The sequence below is a fragment of the Carcharodon carcharias genome, chromosome 4 (assembly GCF_017639515.1).
Source record: "Carcharodon carcharias isolate sCarCar2 chromosome 4, sCarCar2.pri, whole genome shotgun sequence".
Classification (NCBI taxonomy): domain Eukaryota; kingdom Metazoa; phylum Chordata; class Chondrichthyes; order Lamniformes; family Lamnidae; genus Carcharodon; species Carcharodon carcharias.
In genome coordinates, this window is record NC_054470.1 from 36346513 (window position 1) to 36369082 (window position 22570).

Here is a 22570-nt window from a genome sequence, read left to right on the forward strand (position 1 = left end):
CTTGTATTCATGCTATCCCTAAGACCACCTATTTCCACCTAAGCGACATTGCTCGACTTTGTCCCGTCTCAGCTTATCTGCTGCTCAATCCCTCATCCATACCTTTGTTTCCTCTAGACTTGACAATTCCAAAGCACACCAACCCTTCCCTTATTCTACCTTCCTTAAACTTGAGGTCATCCAAAACTCTGCTGCCCATGTCTTAACTCGCAGCAAGGCCTGTCTCCCTATCACCCCTGTGCTTGCTGGCCTACATTTGCTCCTTTTCAAGCAATGTCTTGATTTTAAAATTCTCATCCTTGTTTTCGAATCCCTCCATGGCCTTGCCCTCCCCACCTTTGTAATCTCCAACTCCACAATCCTCTGTGATATCTATGCTGCTCCAATTCTGGTCTCTTGTGCATTCCCAATTATAATTGCTTCAGCATTGGTGAATGTGCCTTCAGTTGCCTTGGCCCAATACTCAAGATTCCCTCCGTACAACACCCCACCTCTCTACCTCACTTTCCTCCTTTAAGACTGTTCTTGAAATTTACTTTGTTGTCCAAGCTTTTTATCATCTGGCCGAATATCTCCTTATGTGGCTCAGTATCATACTTTTACAATGCCCCTGTAAAGCACCTTGGGATGTTTTATTGCGCTAGAGGTGCTATATAAATATAATCTGTTGTTGCCTTATGATCATAGATAAAATGTCAGCAAATCAGTCTCATAAGTGGGGAGTGGGTGCAGGGTTATTATTAGTTCATATTGTTTCTAGATGAGGCACTATGATGAATCAGAGCATTACAGTTTCCAGTAACAAGGTCAATAGCCCAAAGAAGCATAGTTGAATGGCACTGGTTTTGCATGGGTTCATATTTCAAACTATAAAATGTTGGCTCACAAGTGGCTGTGGTGACTCACATACTATTGCACTCTTGTGCGGAATTACCTGGCCTCTGATTGGCAGCAGCATACATCAAGAACTTGCTGTGCAAGGAATCCTGAACCAACTAGCATCTTAATATTTTGTGATGCCATGTCCATAGACCAACGTGGTGCAGCTTTAACTACTATTTACCTTTTGCTGATATAACTTATAACAGAAATAGCTATTGTACACTTATTTCTAGTATTCATTTTGACTTGTAAATGCATGTGCTTGCTTAGTGAGAACTGAAGAGGTTCTAAAATAGTAATTGATTTTGAGCTTTCCAGTAAATTCAGATCAATATCTGTTGATTTTCTATTTCTTAATATAAGGCATTTACTGAACTTAGGCATCACATGAACCATAATCCGAAATGCACTCAATCTAATCTTTATCACCACTGATGCAGTTTCAAAGTTGAGAAAATTACTTTGCCCAATTTGGTTTGAAAGCTTTTTCAAGAAATGTGACGCAGATCTGTTCAATCTAATTTGTACTTTTTGTAAGTCAATTTTTTTTAACCTTGCATTATGAATAAAGAACATCTCTACAGAAACTTTGAACTATCTTTCAGCACGAGCAACTTAAAGAAAAAACAACTGTCATTAAGGACCACAATACCACTGTATGGCGTCTCTCCAATGGTTCAGGCAAACAGAACATTATAAAGAGCCAAGATTACCCACCCATCCCAAGTAAAATGACTGTAGCAAACTACCTATTCGTTTATGCCATGGATAGTGGGATAGCCCAGTCTCTTTTTTTCTGTCACTTGACTTGGTGGGATCAGACCCCCAGCACTGGCAACATTCAACTGCAGTGCCGTGAACTGAAACAAGCAAAAAGAGGAAAATAAGAGATGCAAGATGAGAAGAACTTGAGGATATTGCACTTAACTAACTTGACAAAAAATGAAGATTATTGCAATCAAGTCCATTAACATCAAAGTGGAGTCAGCTGGTACCTTCATGTAAGCACAGAGCAATTTCTGGAGAAGCAGCATTGACTGATATACTATTTGTGATCAAAAAGGACCAGTGGGAGGTGGGGTGGGAGAGACGGAGAGAAAAATAAACAAGGGTGTAACTAGGGATGGGCAATGAATGCTGGCCCTGCCAGCGAAGCCCACATCTCATGAGTGAATAAAAAAAAAAGTCCAGTTGCAGCAACATCTTGACTCAACTATAGGGGGCTCTGCTGATATGCATTGACCCTGGAATTAGATAGGGCCTGAAAACAGGCGCTGGGATCATGATACAGGATTTAGGCAAACTTTGTGTGGCCTGTTAATTTAATTGATTACAGCATGCAGCCAATGCTAAGCATGCTGTTGAGTGGTTGCATGCCTGAGTAGGGGTGCAAAATTGTAAGAAGCTGAGATAAGTTAAAGCTAGCCTGCAGTACTTAAAACCAGTCTGCACCTTTTAAAGGGGAGGTGCATTATGGCTGGAGCAGGAGCTGGAAGTCATTGTAAAATTGATTTTGATGTGGGAAATACTCAATGGCATAACATGGCAGAGAGAGGATTCCTAGATTTTCTGATGCTTCATTGGATACCTTGTTGCAGGGGGTAGATAGAAGGGGAGATGTGATCTAACCCACTGTGAAGGCAGTGGGACCAAAGAGCTGTGGCATTCAGTGCCAGGAATCTAGCCCTGAGAACCTGGCTATGGTGCCACATGAAGTTCAGTGGCCTCCTACATGTGGTCAAGGTCAGCCAATGCATCTTCAAATGCCATAGCCCACTAATTGCACCACTAGTCTCACACTGCTCAATGCAGCACACCCCCACTACTCAGCAACAATTTCTATCAATCATACTTAGACATAACAGTCATAGTTTCACCTTCTCCCTCGCACACTTAGCATTGCTGCAGCCTCACACCTACATCTCACAGCTTGTACACAACTGCCAGCTACCCAGCCAAGATAACCACATCACACAAAGACATTGCACTGCACTCACTGATTTGTAATACACCTTTACGACAAGTATTGTAATGCAATGCCACATGACCTTAATACCCAATAGCCGAGTAGTGCAGGCTACCTCTATGTGAGGGAGTCTTGAGTTAGTCACTGATAAGTGAAGACAGTTTTATGTTGTTAGTATACAAGTATAGTTGTAGAGTTTAGTTTGTAAATAAACAGCATGTGTTTATTCTATCAATGATCTCCTGATGTTTTCTATCTTTGTACTAATTTGGTCACCCCAAACAAAGCGTGCAACCCTCATCCTTTAGCCCCAACAAATCAGGGGCACTGGATCCAACAACTTCCCTCTTTCTTGCAGAACAAGTTGGTTCATAGCCAGATGCAGCAGCACCTAACTGGCAGAAGAGAGGCTTAACTACCCTGAGGGAGGAGACACTGGTGGCTATCATTGGGGCAGCCATGACCGAGGCTGTAGCCAGTGGTATGGTTGAAACCATGGAAGATGATGGTATGCTTTTTTGTTTGTTCATGAAATATGGGTGTTCCTGGCAAGGCTAACATACATTGCCCATCTCTAATTGCCCTTGAGAAGATGGTGGTGAGCTGTCTTCTTAAAATACTGTGTCTCGTGAAGGTGCACAACAGTGCTGTTGGAAATGAGCTCCAGGCTTTTGACCCAGCAACAGTGAAGTAATGGTGATGTATTTCCAGGTCAGGATGTTGTGTGACTTGGATGGAAACTTGCAGGTGGTGGTGTTCCCATGTGCTTGCTGCTCTTGTTCTAGGCAGGAGAAGTTGAAGGTTTGGAAGGTGCTGTTGAAGGAGCCTTGGTGTGCTGCTGCGGTGCATCTTGCTGTTGGTACAAAAGCAAAATATTATGAATGCTGGAAATCTGCACTAAAAGCAAAAAAGTGTTAGAAATATTCAGTTCCGGCAGCATCTATGGAGAGAGAAACAGAGTTAACGGTTCAGGTTGATGATCTTTCATCAGATCCAGAAAAAATAGAGATATAACAGGTTTAAAACAAATAGAGAGATAGCAAAAGGATGGGGGGTGGTGGGAGTAATAGATCTAAAGGGAAGATCTTTGACAGGGTGGAAAGATTAAATGACAATGGAAATGATGGTGCAAGGCAAAGGGAGTGCTAAAGAAAGGAAATAAGTGTTTTGAGGGGCTGTTAATGGGAAAATGCAGAATAATTACCAAAAGCTACCATTTTTCTATGTGCCTTTGTCCTTTCAGATACCCAAGAACTGCAACCTGGCTAAGCAGTGCTGGAAGGGGAGAAAGACAGTGTTGAAGAAGACTGTCATATGCTCTCACATTCACAGCCAGCAGTTCAGCTCTGCATCAACTTTAGAGGATAAATTAGAAGCAGGATTTGCATGTGGTGAGACACCAGCATGAGTGGATGAGTGGCCTGTAATGAGGGCAAGGGACAAAGCTGGTGCAGGTGCCAGCTTGTTGGAGGGTGAGGTGGCACACGTGTTCTATATTCATAATGAGGACTTCAATGGGATAGCCTAGAGAAAAATGCTGATGGGTATGCACAATGAAATGCTTGATGTAACAGCAGGGCTGCCAGAAAGCATACAGTTAATGTTAAGGAGCTTGGACTAGTCTGGCACCAACAAAATCGTCTAGGGCAGAACAGATGAAGGAAGACTGTGCATCTCACCAGATGTGAAGGCAGAAGAAGGCTGCAGCGGCAAGATGATCTTGTAATCATGGTTGCACGTCACCAAATACTGACTACCAACCTGTCAAGATTGTGTGGACAATGAGGTCGCCCCCAAGGTCCCCATGTTAAACAAAGTCATGCTCAGACTTCTATCAGGGTCCATCTGCCAAGTCCTGTGACAATGGAGAATTGGCAATAGGGATAGGGTTTGTGAATCTGAGACTCCCGAGTCAAGAATGTGCACACAAGCGACAGATGCATGAAGGTCATTGGACACTTGTTGGGACAGAGATGTCTTTGGCCAGCAGCATCTGTGACTGAGCAGATGCCTTCTTCAGGATGCTCTCTGCTCACCCCAATTGGCGAGGGGTCACTGTTTAAAAAATAAGGTGTTGCCCATTTAAAACAGAGATGAGGAGAAATTTTTCACACAGAGGGCCGTGAGCCTTTGGAACTCTTCCTGAAAAAGTGGTGGAAGCAGAGTCTTTAAATATTTTTAAGGCAGAGATGGATAGATTCTCGGCAAGCAAGGGGGTGATTGGTTATTGGGGGTAGATGGGATACAGATTTCAGGTTACCCTCAGATCAGTCATGATCTTATTAAACGGCGGAGAAGGCTCGAGGGGCAGAATGGCCTACTCCTGCTCCTTGTTCGTATAAGGTGCCCTAAAAATAGGCTGTCCTAATTTCTCCAGGCTGGTGAACTACACCTTGTGGGATCACCATCTTCTGGTCAGAGAAAGAAAACTTTAAATTTTGTAACCTGGAATGTTAGAACATTTATGGACATTCTCAAGAGTGACCGTCTGGAAAGAAGAACTGCAATTGTATCATATGAGCTATCAAGACTGCAAATTGACATCACTGGCCTCAGTGAGATCCGCCTTTCTTGGGAGGGGCAGATGAAGGAACAAGCAGGGGGATACACTTTGTACTGGAAAGGAAAGGCTGGCAGCGACCCTCATGTTCACGGTATTGGTTTTCCTACCAGGAATAGGATCCTGGATGCACTGCCAGAACTCCCCAGTTTAATAAATGAAACGTTCATGACACTTCACCTACAGTTTAGCCATAATCAACATGCCACTGTCGTCAGTGCTTATGCCCCTAACCTTGACTCCAATGAAGATATTAAGGAAAAGGTTTTTTTTTTTCTGATGAAATCCTCACTGCTATTCCAAAAGAAGAAAAGATCATCTTTCTGGGGGATTTTAATGTGACAGTTGGCTGTGATTGATGTCTGGAGAGGAACCATTGCGGAAAGTGAGGTGGGAGAAGCCAATGCAAATGGTGTCCTCCTGCTGACGAATTGTGCTCATCATGGCCTCATTGTAACAAACACCTGTTCCACCAGAAGGGCAAATACAAAACCACATGGAGGCATCCTAGATCACAGCACTGGCACCTCCTGGATTATGTCATTGTTCGAGTCAAAGTTGTAAGTGATGGACATGCGGGGAACTGATGCTTGCTGGTCAGCTCATTGATTTGTTCATTCGGTGGTGAGCATTCACCTAGCATCAAGAAATTGCAAGACCCAAAAGTCCAAGATCAACGTCTCAGCTCTGAAACAGCCTGACTGAAGAGAGCAACTCCAAGTGCGGCTCATAGCTGACCTAGAAAATCTGCATACATCCAACTCAATTTCAGAACAAATTGCTGCACTAGACTCCTACGTCCAGACATTTGGGCTCGAGCATTGTCAGTACCAGTACTGGTTTGATAAAAACAATGTTGAAATATGTGATTTCCTGGAACAAAATGAGCAGCCTTTGTTGCCCGGCAGAACAACCCAAGGTTGCAAGTCAAGAAGGCAGCATTCCAACAGCTCAAGGCTGACGCCCAAAGACAAATCCAGAAGATAAAGGACAAGTGATGGGAAGAGAAAGCCCAAGAGATCCATCAATATGCTAAGCTTTTTTGAAGCCTCCAGGGCCATATATAGACAAAAGTCAAATGGAAATGAGGCCAGGTAAAGGTACATGAAAGACAGGCAGTAAGGGGAAGGATAAGTGTGTTTTGTTGATGCTTCTAAGCAATATGGCATGGTTTGATTTATTTTTTGTTAGAAATATTTATTTTCTGATGGCTTCTATTTGGGCATTGTGGCCAAATAGACACTATAATGGTCAGTAACAGGGAAGGCAAGGTGTGGGACTGTTGTTGAATGGGGAATTGGTGGTTGTGGGGAGGATGGGGGGGATTACGCTTACAGGTATTACAATCCAATGTGTCAATTACTGACAGTCTGGCCAGAAAGAGGATGTGTGATTATTTCCTCCCTGCCTCTTTCTACTCCCCATCATGTTGCTGGTGGCGAGGGCTTGTGCCCCATGATCGTAAGGTTGGGCATCATGCAACAGACACATTGGATTTTCCACATGCTCTGCCACGTATTGCAGGGCTCCTCTAGAGGGGTCCAGGCAGTAGAAACGTTGATTTAGCATCCCATGACACACAGTAACAGCAGTAGGCCAGTTCGCCCTCAACATATGCTGCATATGCTTACACAGCAGCTGGATATTGAGGGAGTGAAATGTCTTTTGGTTATAGTTAATCATAAAGTTGATATGGTCATTTGCACTTTGTACCGTGGGGAAGCCTCTAATCTGCACAAAACCACAAGATTGCTCCTTCCTCTCTTTGGCAAGAGGGAATGAAATGTATTTGGCTATCTTGAAGCCTCAGCAACTTGTGTAACAATATATGGCAAGCTGGGACACGCTGCAAATATTGCCTGCTCCAGCCTGGAAGGAGCCAGATGCATAAAGGTTCATGGTCACCTTCACAGCTACTGGGACTGCTGTCCTTGCCCTGCTCTGAGGTTACAGTTGTGGCTGCTGCAGGTTTCAGATTTCAGTGAGGATATTCTTAGTGAAGCAGAGATGCCTGACATTCTGTTCTTCGCTGAGGAAAATTCTTCTCTGAACAACCTGGGTGGATATGGCCTCCTGCTGGCTGCCCTTCTCCTCTTCCTCCTCCATCAGCTTGCCCTGCTGTTTGTGCTCATTTTCACTGTCATGCCATATTCCAAAGGAGATACAAATTCTGCACCCATGGGAGCAAGTGGTCTATGCAGAATCCTAGGAGTCAGGACAAATTCCTTCAACACGTACCATGCCACTCCCTTGAGTTTTTAGCAACTTTAAAGTACTGTAGAAATCACCAACCAATTCTACAATTGCGCCCAGTAGAAATTAATTAGCAACCAACCTGAAAGTAGTTGATGATCGGGGTTGGCAGACTTCTTCCTGTTGCTGAATGCTTGTTCAGCTGTTTGCGTACTGTGCATGGTTAAGAGGGTATTAACTGGAACATTGAGCTCCAAAATGACAGGGCTGGAGTTAAATCAGCATTACAGGCTGATTGACTTCATAATCTGTCTACTCTGAATACTTCTGGTGAAGCTCCTGCATGCACGCCAATGTCCTCACTAAAATAGTGTCTGGCGCAACCTGACCAGAAGTACTTAAGCTTTGGATACCGTTTTGGAGGACCTTGTAGTGCCACATTTTGTGGCAATTATTTATGTTTTTAGTCTTCTTCCTTGGCTTGTCACAATATTGATTCACACTAGGGATGCTCAAAAGTAGATCCCTCGTTGTTAAAAATATGTTCCCAACTGCTTGAATGGATTGGGTCATGAAGTATTGTGCAACATCTGATGCTGTCATCAGTATTAAAAGTAGTAGATCAGGGATTTTTAAAAACTATTTTAAAAGTGTGTGTTTTGGACACATTAAATGAGTTCATAGTTATTTTTATTGCTATTGGTAAGTTGTGATCTCACCAGTGTGAGTACAGATCACACGGAGGTGAAGATGACAGGAAGTTGGTCATCAAATACTTTGGAAGACCCTGCTTGTGCACTTAGATCTGAAATTTGTTGCTATTGATTGATTCTTAATAACATCCTCAAATTTAATCAATAATTCTCTATTTTTCAGCTTTCTAACACCCAGCCAATTGTATGATAACAGCTGTCACACTCTCAGCTGAATGTTCTACCCATAGATGTCAGTTAGAACCACCACTTTGGGGAAAATTGTTCCATGGCTGAATGATTAAGACTTGGAATACTTGTCAAAATATCTCTTACCTGAGTGAATGTTAATGTGCAATATATAGTGTGAATAATTAGTAGTTAAACTCGATGAGTCTGTGTCCTTAATTTATGTAAAACAACTTTTACAAAAATTGGGGCATACTTTCTATGTTAGCATTGGTGAACAGAGGAAAATGTTCTGCTTACAGCAATCCTTCCATATTACTGTGCTGGATATGAATTTATCTCGTTAATTGTCCATAATGTATGTGCACCCTCCACTAGATTGCTGGAGAAAGGCAATGAAAGACATGGTAGAGTTCCATAAATAGATTTTCCAAGTCCTTGGTAAGCCAACATTAATGGAACTATAATCCAGAAATAGATGGTACTTTCAGAAGAGAAAGATAATATGTGGAGGGGCTACTTGGTTCCAAATTGATGCTCTGCAGTTCTAAAGCAAAGGAGATCCTGCATTTGTGAACCCGTCACAGTTAAGATGAGTAACTCCAACTGTAGGGTAAGTAATTCTAGCTGCCATTATACAATTGCAATAAGATCACATTTTTGCAATAAGATCACATTGAAATAATGATTTTCAAGAGCACTTGTGTGAAACAATGATAGGACATCAGAGAGCGCTTGTATGCAGATTCAGATATTATTATACCATCTCTAAATGTTGCCGTGCTATTAGTAAAATGCAAGAAACTCAGATAATTTAAATATAATTTTAAAATATCAATGGTCCTGCATTATTACTAATATAGTGTAACAACCTACTGTACATACTTGGCCCATGCCATTCTATTCCAATAGCTTAACCTGTTTGGAGTTTTGGCTTAGACTATTGAATTAGATAGTGATGTGTACCTGCTGACAGGCTGAGTTATTAAAAATATACATTATTTTTAACTTTTTTGGTAGGAACTATTGGAAAATGATTTTACCCTATAACATCAGCTAGCCTATATTTGGATGTCTTCATTATGTTTAAAGAAGCCTATATTTGGATGTCTTCATTATGTTTAAAGAACATAAGTATTTTTTTTGGTTTAGCGTGGTGTAACCTTTTATAAGAACACTGAAAACTAATATTTCCAAGAAGACTAGTAAGCCTGAGAATTTAGAGTTTCAGAATCTGGCCATAGGGTGACCAAAAAATTGATAAGGAAGGAGAAAGTAGAACATGGGATTAAACTAGGAAGAAATATAAAACCAGATTGTAAATTCATCTATAGGTATGTAAAAGGACGAGAGTAGAGAAAGTAAATTTGGGTCTCTTATAAGCTGAGACAGGAGAAATTATAATGAGGATAAGGAAATGGCAGAGACACTAAACAACTATTTTGTGTCTGTCTCTGTCATAGGAGACACAAAAACCAAATCAGAAGTAGTGGGTAACCAATTGTCTAATGAGAGTGAAGAACTTAAGGTAGTTGATTTTAGTAAAGAATAAGTACCGGAGCAATTAACGGGACTAGAAGCAGATAAATTCTCTGGGCATGATATCCTACAGCCTAGGGTTCTAAAAGAGGTGGCTGCAGATATGGTGGATGTATTGGTTATGACCTCCAAAATTATCTATATTTTTGAAAAGTTAAAGTAGATTGGAAAGTAGCAAATGCAACATTGTTATTCGAGAAATGAGGGAGAGAGAAAATTGGAAACTACAGCCCAGTTAGTCTGACATCACTCGGGGAAAATGCTGGAATCCATTATTAAGAAAGGGGCACTTAGAAAGTCATAATATGATTAGGCAGCGTTAACGTGGTTTTCAGGGAAAGGGAAATCATATTTGACAACTCTGTTTTTTGAAGATGCGATTGGACGGTAAAGAGGAAACTAGTGGATGTAGTATATTTGGATTTCCTAAAGGCATTCGGTGAGATACCACATGAAAGGTTGTTGCACAATATAAAGGCTCATGGGCTGGGGTCGATCTATTAGCATGAATTGAGGATTGGTTAAATGACAGACTACAGAGAATAGGAATAAACAGACCATTTACCAGTTGGGAGGCTTTTACTAGTAGGGTGTAGTTAGCGTGATTGCTGGGGTCTCAGCTATTTATGATCTGTATTAAAGGTTTGGATTAAGGGGTTGAGTGTAATGTATCCAAGTTTGTTTATGCTACAAAATTAGGTGGGAAAGTAAATTGTGAAGAGGTCACGAAGGGGTGTTTTATAGGGCCTGCTAGAGCAAGAAATGTGGCAGGTGGAAAATTTCTCTTTCCCAACAGTGGGTTAAATTTGGAAATTAACTCAGCGGCTTGTTTGTGGCGGGTTGGTGGGGGGGGGGTTATCACACTGTCCTATGGTAGGTTTCTACTTGTAATATATTTGCACGCCATGAATACTCATTATATTAAAACATTTTGTAATTACATCCTTCCTTCATAATAAAGTCAGCAGTACACAAGAATCTTGTGACACCTGGTGCACATTTGTTTAAAGATTGTATGCAGTTGTGTCTAAGGTCAGCAGTTTTCCTTGTTGAACTCTGTGACACACACATGGGGAACAGAAAAATGGTAGCTTGTATGGAGACTTGGGACCAGCACAGGAGAAGTTGGATTGTGGAGTGGGGCCATGCATGGAGGAGCGGAGTGAAAAGAGCCTGGCGTCCTGGGTGCGGTGGGGGATGGTGAGAACAGTCAGTCAATATAAGAAAATGAAGGGCCTGTCCACATGTGGGCCCATGTCAAAGTGTTGGCTGGCAGAGTCCTTACAGGGCTTTGAGTTCATCTACAACATTTCAATTATTGCCACTGAGAATGCATAGAAGAGAGGGCCAGCTGAGCCTGCAAGTTCAGCCATGTCCCACAGAGTGGCGAATATGGCACCGGACACTAGCATGAATAATCAATAAAGAGTGAATGCAAAAAACACGACGTTGTTTCTTTCACAATAAGGAAATGCCCCCAATTCCCTGTAACCATCAGTGGGTGCCAGTACATTTAACTCTCCAAGCTAGTCTCAACAAATACTGATGATGCACACATGAATAAAGTGAAACCGATGTAATGTGAAATATTTACAAGTGAAATTTAAATTTGAAAAATGCCCGTGCCACCTTTATGCTCTCAATAAGCCTTATGTTAATGGCCCTGGATTTGGGCAGGAAAATTGTGGCCATGATGAAGCACCTCCCTGTTTGTTCAGAAGGCTCTTTTATAGCTCGTCCGTACCAGCTGTATTGTCAGCTGACGATGGGTTTCACCACTGAAAAGCTTCTTCTGCCACGTGATCCCACGGGTGTCCTGTGTGTGCTGTTGGCACTTTAAATTTTTTATTGGAATCCCGTGGGAACCAACAAAAAGCAAGAGAGTGGAAGTGGCGCCACAGTTAAAATTCCACTCAGAGTCTGCATAGGGAAATAGATCAAGTGGGTGGACAAGAAGGTGGCATATGGAATTTAACTTTGGTCTTAAGAGTAGAAAAACAGAATATTTTTTAAATGGCGAGAAACTATTAAATGTTGCTGAAGAGAGGCATTTGGGTGCCCTTGAACATGAAACACAACAAGTTAACATGCAGGTACAGTAAGCAGTTATTGAAGGCAAATGAAATGTTGGCCTTAATTGCAAGGGGGTTGGAGTACAAGATTAAGGAAGTCTTGCTACAATTATACAGGACTTCGGTGAGACAATACCTAGAGTACTATGTGCAGTTTTGTTCTCTGTGCCTAATGAAGGGTGCCTAATGGGGGATATACTTGCCTTACAGGGGGTGCGATGAAGGTTCACTACATTAATTCCTGGGACGTGAGGGTTGTTCTATGAGGAGAGATTGATTAGAAAGGGCCTGCACTCTGTGGTGTTTAGATGCATGATAGGTGATTTCATTGAAACATATAAGATTCTGAGAGGGCTCCAGAGGGCAGACACTGAAAGGCTGTTCCCTCAGGCTGGAGGATCTAGAATTTAGGACTGAGATGAGGAGAAATTTCTTCACTCAGAATGTTGAGTCTTTGGAGTTTTCTACCCTAGAGTGTTGTGGTTGCTCAGTGATTGAGTATATTAGAAGCTGAAATTTTTGAGCTGCAGGGGAATCAAGGGATATGGAACCAGGTGGGAAAGTAGAGTTGAGGTCAAAGATCAGACATGATCTTATTGAATGATGAAGCAGGTTTGAAGGGCTGTGTGGCCTATTCCTGCTCCTACTTTTATCAACAGAGTATGCATTATGGAATAAATTTTGTTTATACTTAGAAAACAAAAAACTTAGTTTATTGAATATTTTCTTTCAAACAAAAGCAGTGAGTTAGTAGCATTGTTAATGGCATTCACAAAATGGATGGCCTCTGATCCACGTCTTGTTATCTCAATGAATAAATGCATCATTTGAAATGGTGATCAGTAATCAAGTCCAGCAATGTCCTTTCATGTTTCTTCAATGTACTGAGTTCACTAATCGCTGATGGGGCAACTACAATTGCCTTCAGCCCTTTTGGACTGGGAAGGATGGAACAAATTATCCTCGGCTCCTACTCCTAATTTTCTGCAGTGATGCTTACAGTGCACAAGTTTGAATGGTGGGCCAGGACCAGGTCAGCTCTCATAATCTGACAGAAATAAATAGCCTATACCATCCAGACTGAAGATATTAGAGGATTGCTATTACCATATCTCAACATGATCCATATCTCTAGAAGGAAAGGGGTGAAAGTGGAAAATGTTGCAGAAAAAATGTGTATGTTTTTTCTTCCTAACATTTACATTTAAAGATAAAATTCCAGGTACTAAAAACTCTATCGAATAAGAAGAATTGCTTTCTATTTCTGAATTCCTGATTAATTTTTATGGTCTCAATACAGTAAAAACAAGTTTCAAAAGTAGATGATTTCACTGAATGCTTTGAAATTAGCAGTCTCTGCTCCAATGAACCATTAAACAGTACTTACTGCATGTGTACCAAGCGGGAATCTGTGTAAATTTTGTCTTGTTCTTCACTGAGCCTTACACAGAAAACTCATCTGTTTTGTTACTAATAAATTCTTGTTTTTACAAAGTCATCCTATGTTGACATTTGACAAGCAACTTTTCAAATCTCCATTGCTGATTGGTAAGGATTTTGTCCAGAAGAGCAGACATGTTTCCCTCGTATTTTAACTAATCATTGTAAATCATGTGAAATCACCTGGTGATAGGCTAGAGGTCTTTCCAAATAAATCAATGATTGTTGTAACAGTGGAAGCCTGTTCACTTTGAAACAAGTTTTACTATGTAGGTGAAATGAGAGAAATTTATTAGTGCATGAGTACTATGGGAAATGTGTGTTAGAGAAATCTCCCAATGTAAGACCTAATACTGTGTTTATGTATTCATCCAAAAAGGAGTGAGTGTAAGTGGATACGTGCGTGCGTGTGTGTGTGTGTGTCCTCCAGACATTTTTTGTTTCCTTGGCTTATGTACCTTTTGAGATTACTAGGATAAGGTGTGATAGAGAGAGGAGGTATTATTGCTTCTGTATTGTTGCAAATTTCTAGTTTATCATTCATATGTTTTGGAATATAACTTTGAGTTTTAGGAATTAAGTTTTAACTGTAGAAGTTTGGGGAACATGATTGAGAAACTGATAAGCAATCTTGAAGTAAATGCAATTCAAACAAGCTTGGAATTTATTATACTTAAAAGGTTGAGGCCATGCAGACTTACAATTGACTTAGCAATTTTGGGAAAGAGGGTTGTAAAACTTGTGTTAGAAATAGAAATTATTCATATGGTTTCTAAGAATCAGGAAAAACTTTGGAATCAAAAGGTAGTTGATTTGCATTTCTGCCTGGGAACAGGCCATGTGTGTCAGGTTGCCATAGAGGTAGTGATTCAGGGTGGACCCTTGGTTAGAAGGTTATTTTGTTTAATTTATCTGTGTGTGTTTGCTGACAGAAGCAGGCAGTTTATTTCGGGAACAGAAGGAGGCAGTTGTAGCTTTGCTGTGATGAAGATTGCATCTCACTGGCCAACAGGAGATGATAGTTAGGCCTGCATTTCAAGTAGAGAAATACGAAATTCATCATTCATCGTGTGAAGGCAGGTGGGGCTCTATCTCAGTTTGGATTTTGTGAGGGAAAAGCAGCTAGAAGATTTGCCTGACTTGCAGCTAGTAGAATAAATCTACAGTGATCCTTGCAGAGCTTTGTGGCAGAAAGTAGTCAGCAGGGTTAGCTTGGAAAGCTGTGGGAAGGCAATTGGATATCTGCTGGCAACCCAAACAAGGAACTGAGGCATCCACGGTTGTGAGGTTGGTAAAGAAAAAGGTGGAAAGTTATGTAGCCAAAACCTAATTTAAGGACACCCATAGAATCTTACCTCAGAGAAATCTCCAGAATACTAAAGAGAATTGAAGTAAATTCTAGACGACTGTGACATATTTTTTGGGTTGGTTGCAGGAAAAGTGAAAGAACCTTCAAGAGTTCACAAGATAAGGGGACTCTTCGGGGAAGGTAAAAAGTAGAACTGAGTTTATAACATATGCCTTTATAAGCTAGTGTTAAGTTATTGGCACTTGCTTTGTTTAATTTCTGAAATCTTGTGTAGTTCTGTCAGTTAATTGATCGGTGTTCGGATTCCTTCTTTAAATGTTAGCAGTCCCTAACAGGATTGTAATAGTTATACTGATGGTTTGTTTCAACCGTTACAAATAAAGGAATATTGGGTGTCCTTTCAAGTCCCTGACTGTCTGCAGTTTGTCTGATTACTTCTTTTCACATTTCCTATTCTTCTGTTCGATGTCATTTTGAGTTGCCAGGTTTGTTGAAGTTGTGGTAGGTTTTTCTGAAGCTGTTCTACTGCTTGCTTCCTATGTTAACAGATGCATTTTTATGTATCTATTAGGCTTATAAATACTTTGCAGGGCAGGATTCCAGAGCAAGAAACCACCGTAGAAGAAGCTCGCATTACCTGTAATGCTAGACATTCCCTTGAAACATTCGTGGATAATGTCCCAAACTTCACAATAAGAGTACGGTGAGGCTAACAGTGAGGCTAACAGTGCTCACTGTTAGAACGAGGTGATTAGGACAACAATTTGCACTATTAAATCTGGAAATACAATGCACTCAAGTATATCCTGTTCCTCCACAGAGTGCACTGCAACAGTTCCCGCCATTAAACACTGATCAAGAAATGGCATTAGCTTCCTAACTAATGACACCATAAAAATTAGGACTAGTGTTTTTAGGAGTAAGTGAATTCTTGATGGCATGTTAAGTGATAATTACTGCAAACAATTTCTTTTGTCCTGAAAACTTAATTTTAAAGTGTGGCATCTCATTCCTTCAAAACTTAATTAGCATTGGAGACGTTATAATATTTTAAAAACTTCTTTTTTTACCTGTTTCTTCTATTTTTCTCTTTTAATCCCATCTATTTTCCCAATTTTGATTTTGCTTTCTATACATCACTTAAATTTAATTTCTTGTTTCTGCTTTATAATTCCTGGTTGTTAATTTCTGGTGCAGTCTCAGTGAGGATTTGTCAAGTTTGATTGAAGTGTCTTGCTGTTTCTCAACCTGGTCTCAGATGCCGCACTGGATTAGGGCGAATCTCCACACAAAAGCCATTTTTGACTTTGTGGGCGGCTGTCAGAGAGGTGAATGGTGGGCATTGTTCCTTTGCCACTGACTGCAAAATCCAGGCTAATGTTTTTATGTGCCAGTTCAGAAATACAGTATAAATAACGGCTTTTTACAGGAGGCTTGTCAACTTTTGTAGAAGATTTTAAATTTCTCGACTGACTTTATTGAGAAGGGAAAGGTTATTAGAGAATCTTATTGGAACATTGCATGTTCCTTTTAACTAAACCAACCTGGATGCTGCAGTTTTTCTAGTTGATGTGGAATCTTTATTCACAGTGCATTGTAACTCTTTCGAGTACAAACCCGTTTCCATCTGTTTCAGATGAAGTTACATTGTTTCATAGTTTGCCATTGTGAGATTTGAACTCTTGATAATCTCTTAAAATGAAAACAATTAAACTAAATCAACAAAATTGGGATAAATCAGGCACAGCCCCTAATTCAGGTCAGCTATAAAACCAAGGACAAAGTTTAAAGGAACCTTACAAACTTTAAATCAAAATGTGATTAAAGGGGTCAACAAAACACCCCAGTCCCCGTGGTGCCCACCGAGCATGGAAGGCCTCGAGCGTGTCAGCAGACACCACGTGCTCCCTCTCCAGGGACATCCGGCAGCGAACGTAGCCGCGGAAGAGGGACAAACAATCGGGTGGGACTCTCCCGTCGATCGCCCGCTGCCTGGACCTGTTAATGGCCAGGCCCAGGAGCAGGTTCACGAGAAGGTCCTCCTCCTTCCCGACCCCCTTCCGCACCGGGTGTCCATAAATCAGGAGCGTGGGGCTGAAGTGCAAACAAAACATCAATAAAAGGTTTTTCAAATAACTAAAAAGGGAGTGCAGCCTACAACACCCTATGTATACATGGTCCATGGACTCCACAAGACCGTAAAAAGGGCACGTGTCCTGAGATTCCGTGAACCTATGCATCCTCTTATTATAGGGGATTGCTGCATGCAACACCCTCCAACCCAGGTCCCCGATAGAAAGGGGGAGGACACCTCCGTAGAGGGCCTCCCATCGGGGGCCTCCGCCGCCAGACGGCAACAAGGCACGCCAGGGCATGTCCAGGCGGCGGACAAGGGCGAGAAAATGGAAGGTGTGCAGCAGCAGTCCATACAAAAAGCCCCTCTTTGCCGTGCCAAAAGGCACGGAGGGCATGTCCCTGAGGCGGCTCATATTGCGGGGCACCAGCACCCGAGGGAGGGTTCGGGGCTTGGGGCCAATGTGGAATTCTGTCCGAACAGGGAAAGACGGAAGACCACCGCGCACGTGGGCCACCTCAAGACCCAAAATAACGTCGGGTCCGAGCACGACCGTTCTCAGGTCTTGGATGGCATCGGCTGCGACCTGGACACTCACAGACGCGCGTCGCGCCAACTCCTGCGGGAGCATCCAGCCCAGTCCTCCGCCACCCAGCATGTCCCCGATCCTGGTCACCCCTGCGGCCACAGCCCTCCTCTCCGCCAACCACTGAAAAGGACGGAGGGGCAGATTCCTGAGCAGCGGCTCTCTGACGATAGCCGCTACTCCTGATGGGGGAGAGCTGCGTCGCGAGGTGACCACTTTCCAGACTTTGATCAGGTCCTGATAAAAGACGGGCAATGCCTGCAAGGAGCCACCGAGGCCCATTTGTTCTATAAACAGGAGCTGCACATCATAATTCAGGCCATGCACCTGACGGAAGAAATACATCATCAGGGCACACCATCTAGGAGGAGGCTCGACGTAGAGGTATCGCTGCAGGGTCTGAAGGCGGAAAGTCGCCACCTGTGTGCGTAGGCACACTAGCGCCTGACCACCCTCCCTAAGCGGGAGACTCAGAACCTCGGCAGTGACCCAGTGCAATCTTTTGTCCCAGAAGAAGTTGACTAACAATCTCTGGATTCTTGTGACAAAGTCCGGGGGAGGGGTCAAAGTGACCAGCCGATACCACAACATGGCAGCGATCAGCTGGTTTATGACCAGAACTCGACCTCGGTAAGATAGCACTCGGAGCAGTCCTGTCCAGCGCCACAGATAGTTTGCCATTGTGAGATTTGAGCTCTTGATCTTGGGGTTGCAAACCCAGTACCATAACCACTTGGCTATTTAGACCAAGCCCATTGTGAGATTTGAACTCTTGATAATCTTTTAAATGAAAACCAAATCAACAAAATTGGGATAAATCAGGCACAGCTCCTAATTCAGGTCAGCTGTAAAACCAAGGACAAAGTTTAAAGGAACCTTACAAACTTTAAATCAAAATGTGATTAAAAAGGTCAACAAAACACCCCAGTCCCCGCAGTGCCCACCAAGCACAGAAGGCCTCGAGAGTGTCAGCAGACACCGCATGCTCCCTCTCCAGGGACATCCGGCAGCGAACGTAGCCGCAGAAGAGGGACAAACAATCGGGCGGGACTCCCCCGTCGATCGCCCGCTGCCTGGACCTGTTAATGGCCAACTTGGCCAGGCCCAGGAGCAGGTTCACGAGGAGGTCCTCCTCCTTCCCGAACCCCTTCCGCACCGGGTGCCCATAGATCAGGAGCGTGGGGCTGAAGTGCAAACAAAACATCAATAAAAGGTTTTTCAAGTAACTAAAAAGGGAGTGCAGCCTACAACACCCTATGTATACATGGTCCACGGACTCCACAAGACCGCAAAAAGGGCACGTGTCCTGAGAGTCCGTGAATCTATGCATCCTCTTATTATAGGGGACTGTTGCATGCAACACCCTCCAACCCAGGTCCCCGATAGAAAGGGGGAGGACACCTCCATAGAGGGCCTCCCATCGGGGGCCTCCGCCACCGGACGGCAACAAGGCACGCCAGGGCGTGTCCGGGCGACGGACAAGGGTGAGAAAATGGAAGGTGTGCATCAGCAGTCCGTACAAAAAGCCCCTCTTTGCCGTGCCAAAAGGCACGGAGGGCAGGTCCCCGAGGCGGCTCATATTGCGGGGCACCAGCACCCGAGGGAGGGTTCGGGACTTGGGGCCAATGTGGAATTCTGTCCGAACAGGGGAACTTTCAGACGGAAGACCACCGCGCACCTGGGCCACCTCAAGACCCAAAATAACGTCGGGTCCGAGCACGACCGTTCTCAGGTCTTGGATGGCATCGGCTGCGACCTGGACACTCACAGACGCGCGTTGCGCCAACTCCTGTGGGAGCATCCAGCCCAGTCCTCTGCCACCCAGCATGTCCCCGATCCTGGTCAAGAAGATGTAACTCTTTCGAGTACAAACCCGTTTCCATCTGTTTCAGATGAAGTTACATTGTTTCATAGTTTGCCATTGTGAGATTTGAACTTTTGATCTTAGGGTTATAAACCCAGTACCATAACCACTTGGCTATTTAGGCCAAGCCCTAATTGATGTGGAGACGCACAAATTAAAATGGCATTGTGATTGGATTCCCAATGTAATTGTCACTTAACATGCCATCAAGAATTCACTGAAGAGAATATTGACTCCTATTCAGCCTTACTTTGGGTTGCCAATAAGCTTAAAACTTTCTCAGGTTTGTTGGTTGTAGGTCATTGCCTTTGTCACATCACTTGGATTCACAGTTTACTTAAACTTGCCTCATAGATAATGTTTTATATTTTTAATTGTCCTTGGGAGTCAATTACTTTCTGGAACTAATTGAAAGCAATGTTGGGGCATGTTTTAGTTGATGTTGATTTGTAGATGCGAAACAGTTGAAATTGCAGGACTTTTTCATGACCATTTTACCCCTATCTACATTGCTAACTTCTGGCTTCTTTATTGACAAGGCTAACATTAGTGTTGCCCACTCACTTAACCTGCCTATATCTCTTTGCAGCCTTGTGTGTCCTCCTTACATTGTACACTCCTCAAACCTCCTTGCATTCTTATGTAGCTTTGTATCGTCAGCAAACTTGGATACATTACTCTCTCTCTTCGACTAAGTCACTAATATAGATTATAAAAAGCTGAGGCCACGGCACTATTCTTGTGGCACTCCACTTACCACAACCTGCCATCTTGAAAATTACCCGTTTATCCCAGCTCTTTGCTTCCTGTCTGTTAACCAATTCTCTTACCCCTAACTCCATGAGCCCTTATCTTGCTCATTAACCCTTTGTTTTGCACCTTATTGAATGCCTTCTGGAAATCCAAATATACTACTGGTTCCCTTTTATCTATCCCACTAGTTACATCCTTAAAAAAAACTCAAATTTGTCAAACATGATTTCCCTTTTGTAAAATCATATTGGCTTTGCCTGATCATAGTGTGATTTTCTGAGTGTTATTGAAATTTCCTTAAGAGTAGATTTGAGCACTTTAGCAATGACGAGTGCCATGCAACCGGCCTGTTCCCTATTTCCTCTTTCCCCCCTTTCTTGAATAGCAGTGTTACATTTGCTGGCACCATTCTAAATCTAGGGAATTGTGGAAAACTATAGTCAATGCAATCACTATCTCTGCAGTTACCTTTCTTAGAACCCGAGGACGTAGACCATCATATCCTGGGGCTTTGTCGAATTTTAGTTCCTTAAGTTTTTCCAGTACTTTTTCTCTGCTGATATTAATTCCCTTAATTTCCTCACTCTTTTTAGCCCCTAGGTTACCATCTATTTCTGGTATGAAACTTGTGTCTTCTACTGTGAAGGCAGACATTTGTTCAGTATCTCTGCCATTTCCTCTTTCACCACGATAATTTCTCCTGCCTCTGCCTCTAAGAGACCAACGTTTACTTTAGCTACTCTCTTCTTTGTTAAATACTAGTAAAAGCTCTTACAATCTCTTTTTATATTCCTGGTTAATTTACTCTCATATTCTATTTTTTCCATTTTTATCAACTTTTTGTTGGCCCTTTGCTGCTTTCCAAACATTCCCAATCCTCAGACATTCTTTGCAATATTATAAGCTGCTTCTTTTAATCTAATAATATCCTTGATCTCCATGGATGGATCCTTCATGCTAAATTTTTGTTTTCTTAAGGAATGCATCTTGTTTGAACATTTTCACTAGTTTCTTTAAATGTTTTCCCACTGTTCACTGATCACCCTATCTTTTAGCCTATTTACCTAATCAACCTTAGCCATATCAATGTAATTGTCTTTGTTTAAGTTTCTTGTTTGTGATTGGACTATGTTGCTTTCAAATTTAATGGGGATGTCAGTTGTATTGTGATCATTTTTCCTAGCAGATATTTTATTATGAGATCACTAATTTAGCTGCCTCATTGGACAATACTAGATCTAAAATAGCTTTAACCCTAGTTAGTTCCTCTTTGTATTGCTCCAGGAAACTGTCACAAAAGCATTCTACAACCTCAACTTCCAGACCACAGTTGCCAATTTGACTTGTCCAGTCTGTGTGAAGATTAAGTTCCCCCACAATTATTACACTGCCTTTGTTACAAGCTCCAATAATTTCTTGTTTACTGCTCCACCCAATGGTATTCTTAAGGGGCCTAAAAACTGTCCCCATTGTTTTCTGACCTTTGCAAATCTCCATCCACACAAATTCTATTTCCTAGTCTTCTGAGCTAATATCCTTTCTCATGAATGACCTTATATTATCCTTTACTATCAGGGCTATCCCTCCTCCTTTTCTAGTCTGTTTGTCTTTTCGAATGTTGTGTCTGCTGGAATATTTATTTCCCAAACTTGGTCACCTTGTAACCATGGGCAGAATTTTATGTCTTTCGGACGGGTGGGCCTGACTCAATTGGCGGCAGGGGCTGCACTGCCATTTTGCATGGATGGGCCAATTAAGGCTCGCCCAGTGCATTTCAGACTCCTGTGTACAGCGGGAAATTCAAATGTGCGGCGGGCATGTACAGAACGCCGGTTCCAATGGGGAACCGGCGGTCTGTATAAAGAAAAGCCAGGCAGCCTCCTTTGGGCTGTTCACCATGGCCAGCGACTGGGCTCCAGAGGAAGTCAGGGCAGAGGAGGAGGATGGGGGCAGGCTGCAGGGTAGGCCAGTAGGGGGCCAATGTGCCCCTCTGTTCTCCGATGCCTGCCTTACTGTCCTCCTCAAAGTGGTGTCACATCGTCGGGAGGTGTTGTTTTTGGAGGATGGGAGGAGGAGGGACCCCCATGTGACCAGGCAGGCGTGGCCGGAGGTGGCGGAGGCTGTAAGCTCTCAAGATGCTGTGCGGCGCACAGGAACCCAGTGCCGCAAGCGCTTCAATGATTTGTTGCGCTCTGGAAGGGTGAATACCATGTTGGCCATGGCCATTTTACCCAGCAGGTAGCCTTAGCCTTTGAGGCTGCCCCCCCTCCCCCCCAACATCTTAGTGTCATTACTGCATTGGGCATTTGGCACACGTTAGGTGGGCAAACAGATAGTGAGCCTGCTTACATCAGCCTCAGTGTTTGAGGAGAAAATGGGTTCTCCCTGCAGCATATGTTGGTGTTTGTCACAATTGAGTAGTCTGGGGGTAACCTGCAGGGGAGGCAGCTA

General features: G+C 42.8%; 1 protein-coding gene across 12 annotated transcripts in view; it reads left to right on the forward strand.

Annotated features, from left to right (window-relative positions):
* Window positions 1-22570, forward strand: part of LOC121277249 (aminopeptidase O (putative)) — a 347848-nt gene that overhangs the window by 19275 nt on the left and 306003 nt on the right. Inside the window, exons 1-2 of one of the 12 annotated variants that reach the window (XM_041186485.1) lie at window positions 1517-1883; window positions 3207-3356. The exons of the other annotated variants lie outside the window; for them this stretch is intronic. Coding sequence (XP_041042419.1) covers window positions 3308-3356 — 49 coding nt within the window. The 5' untranslated portion in view covers window positions 1517-1883; window positions 3207-3307. Of the gene's footprint in view, window positions 1-1516; window positions 1884-3206; window positions 3357-22570 lie in introns of those variants that run through there. 12 annotated transcript variants of the gene reach the window in all.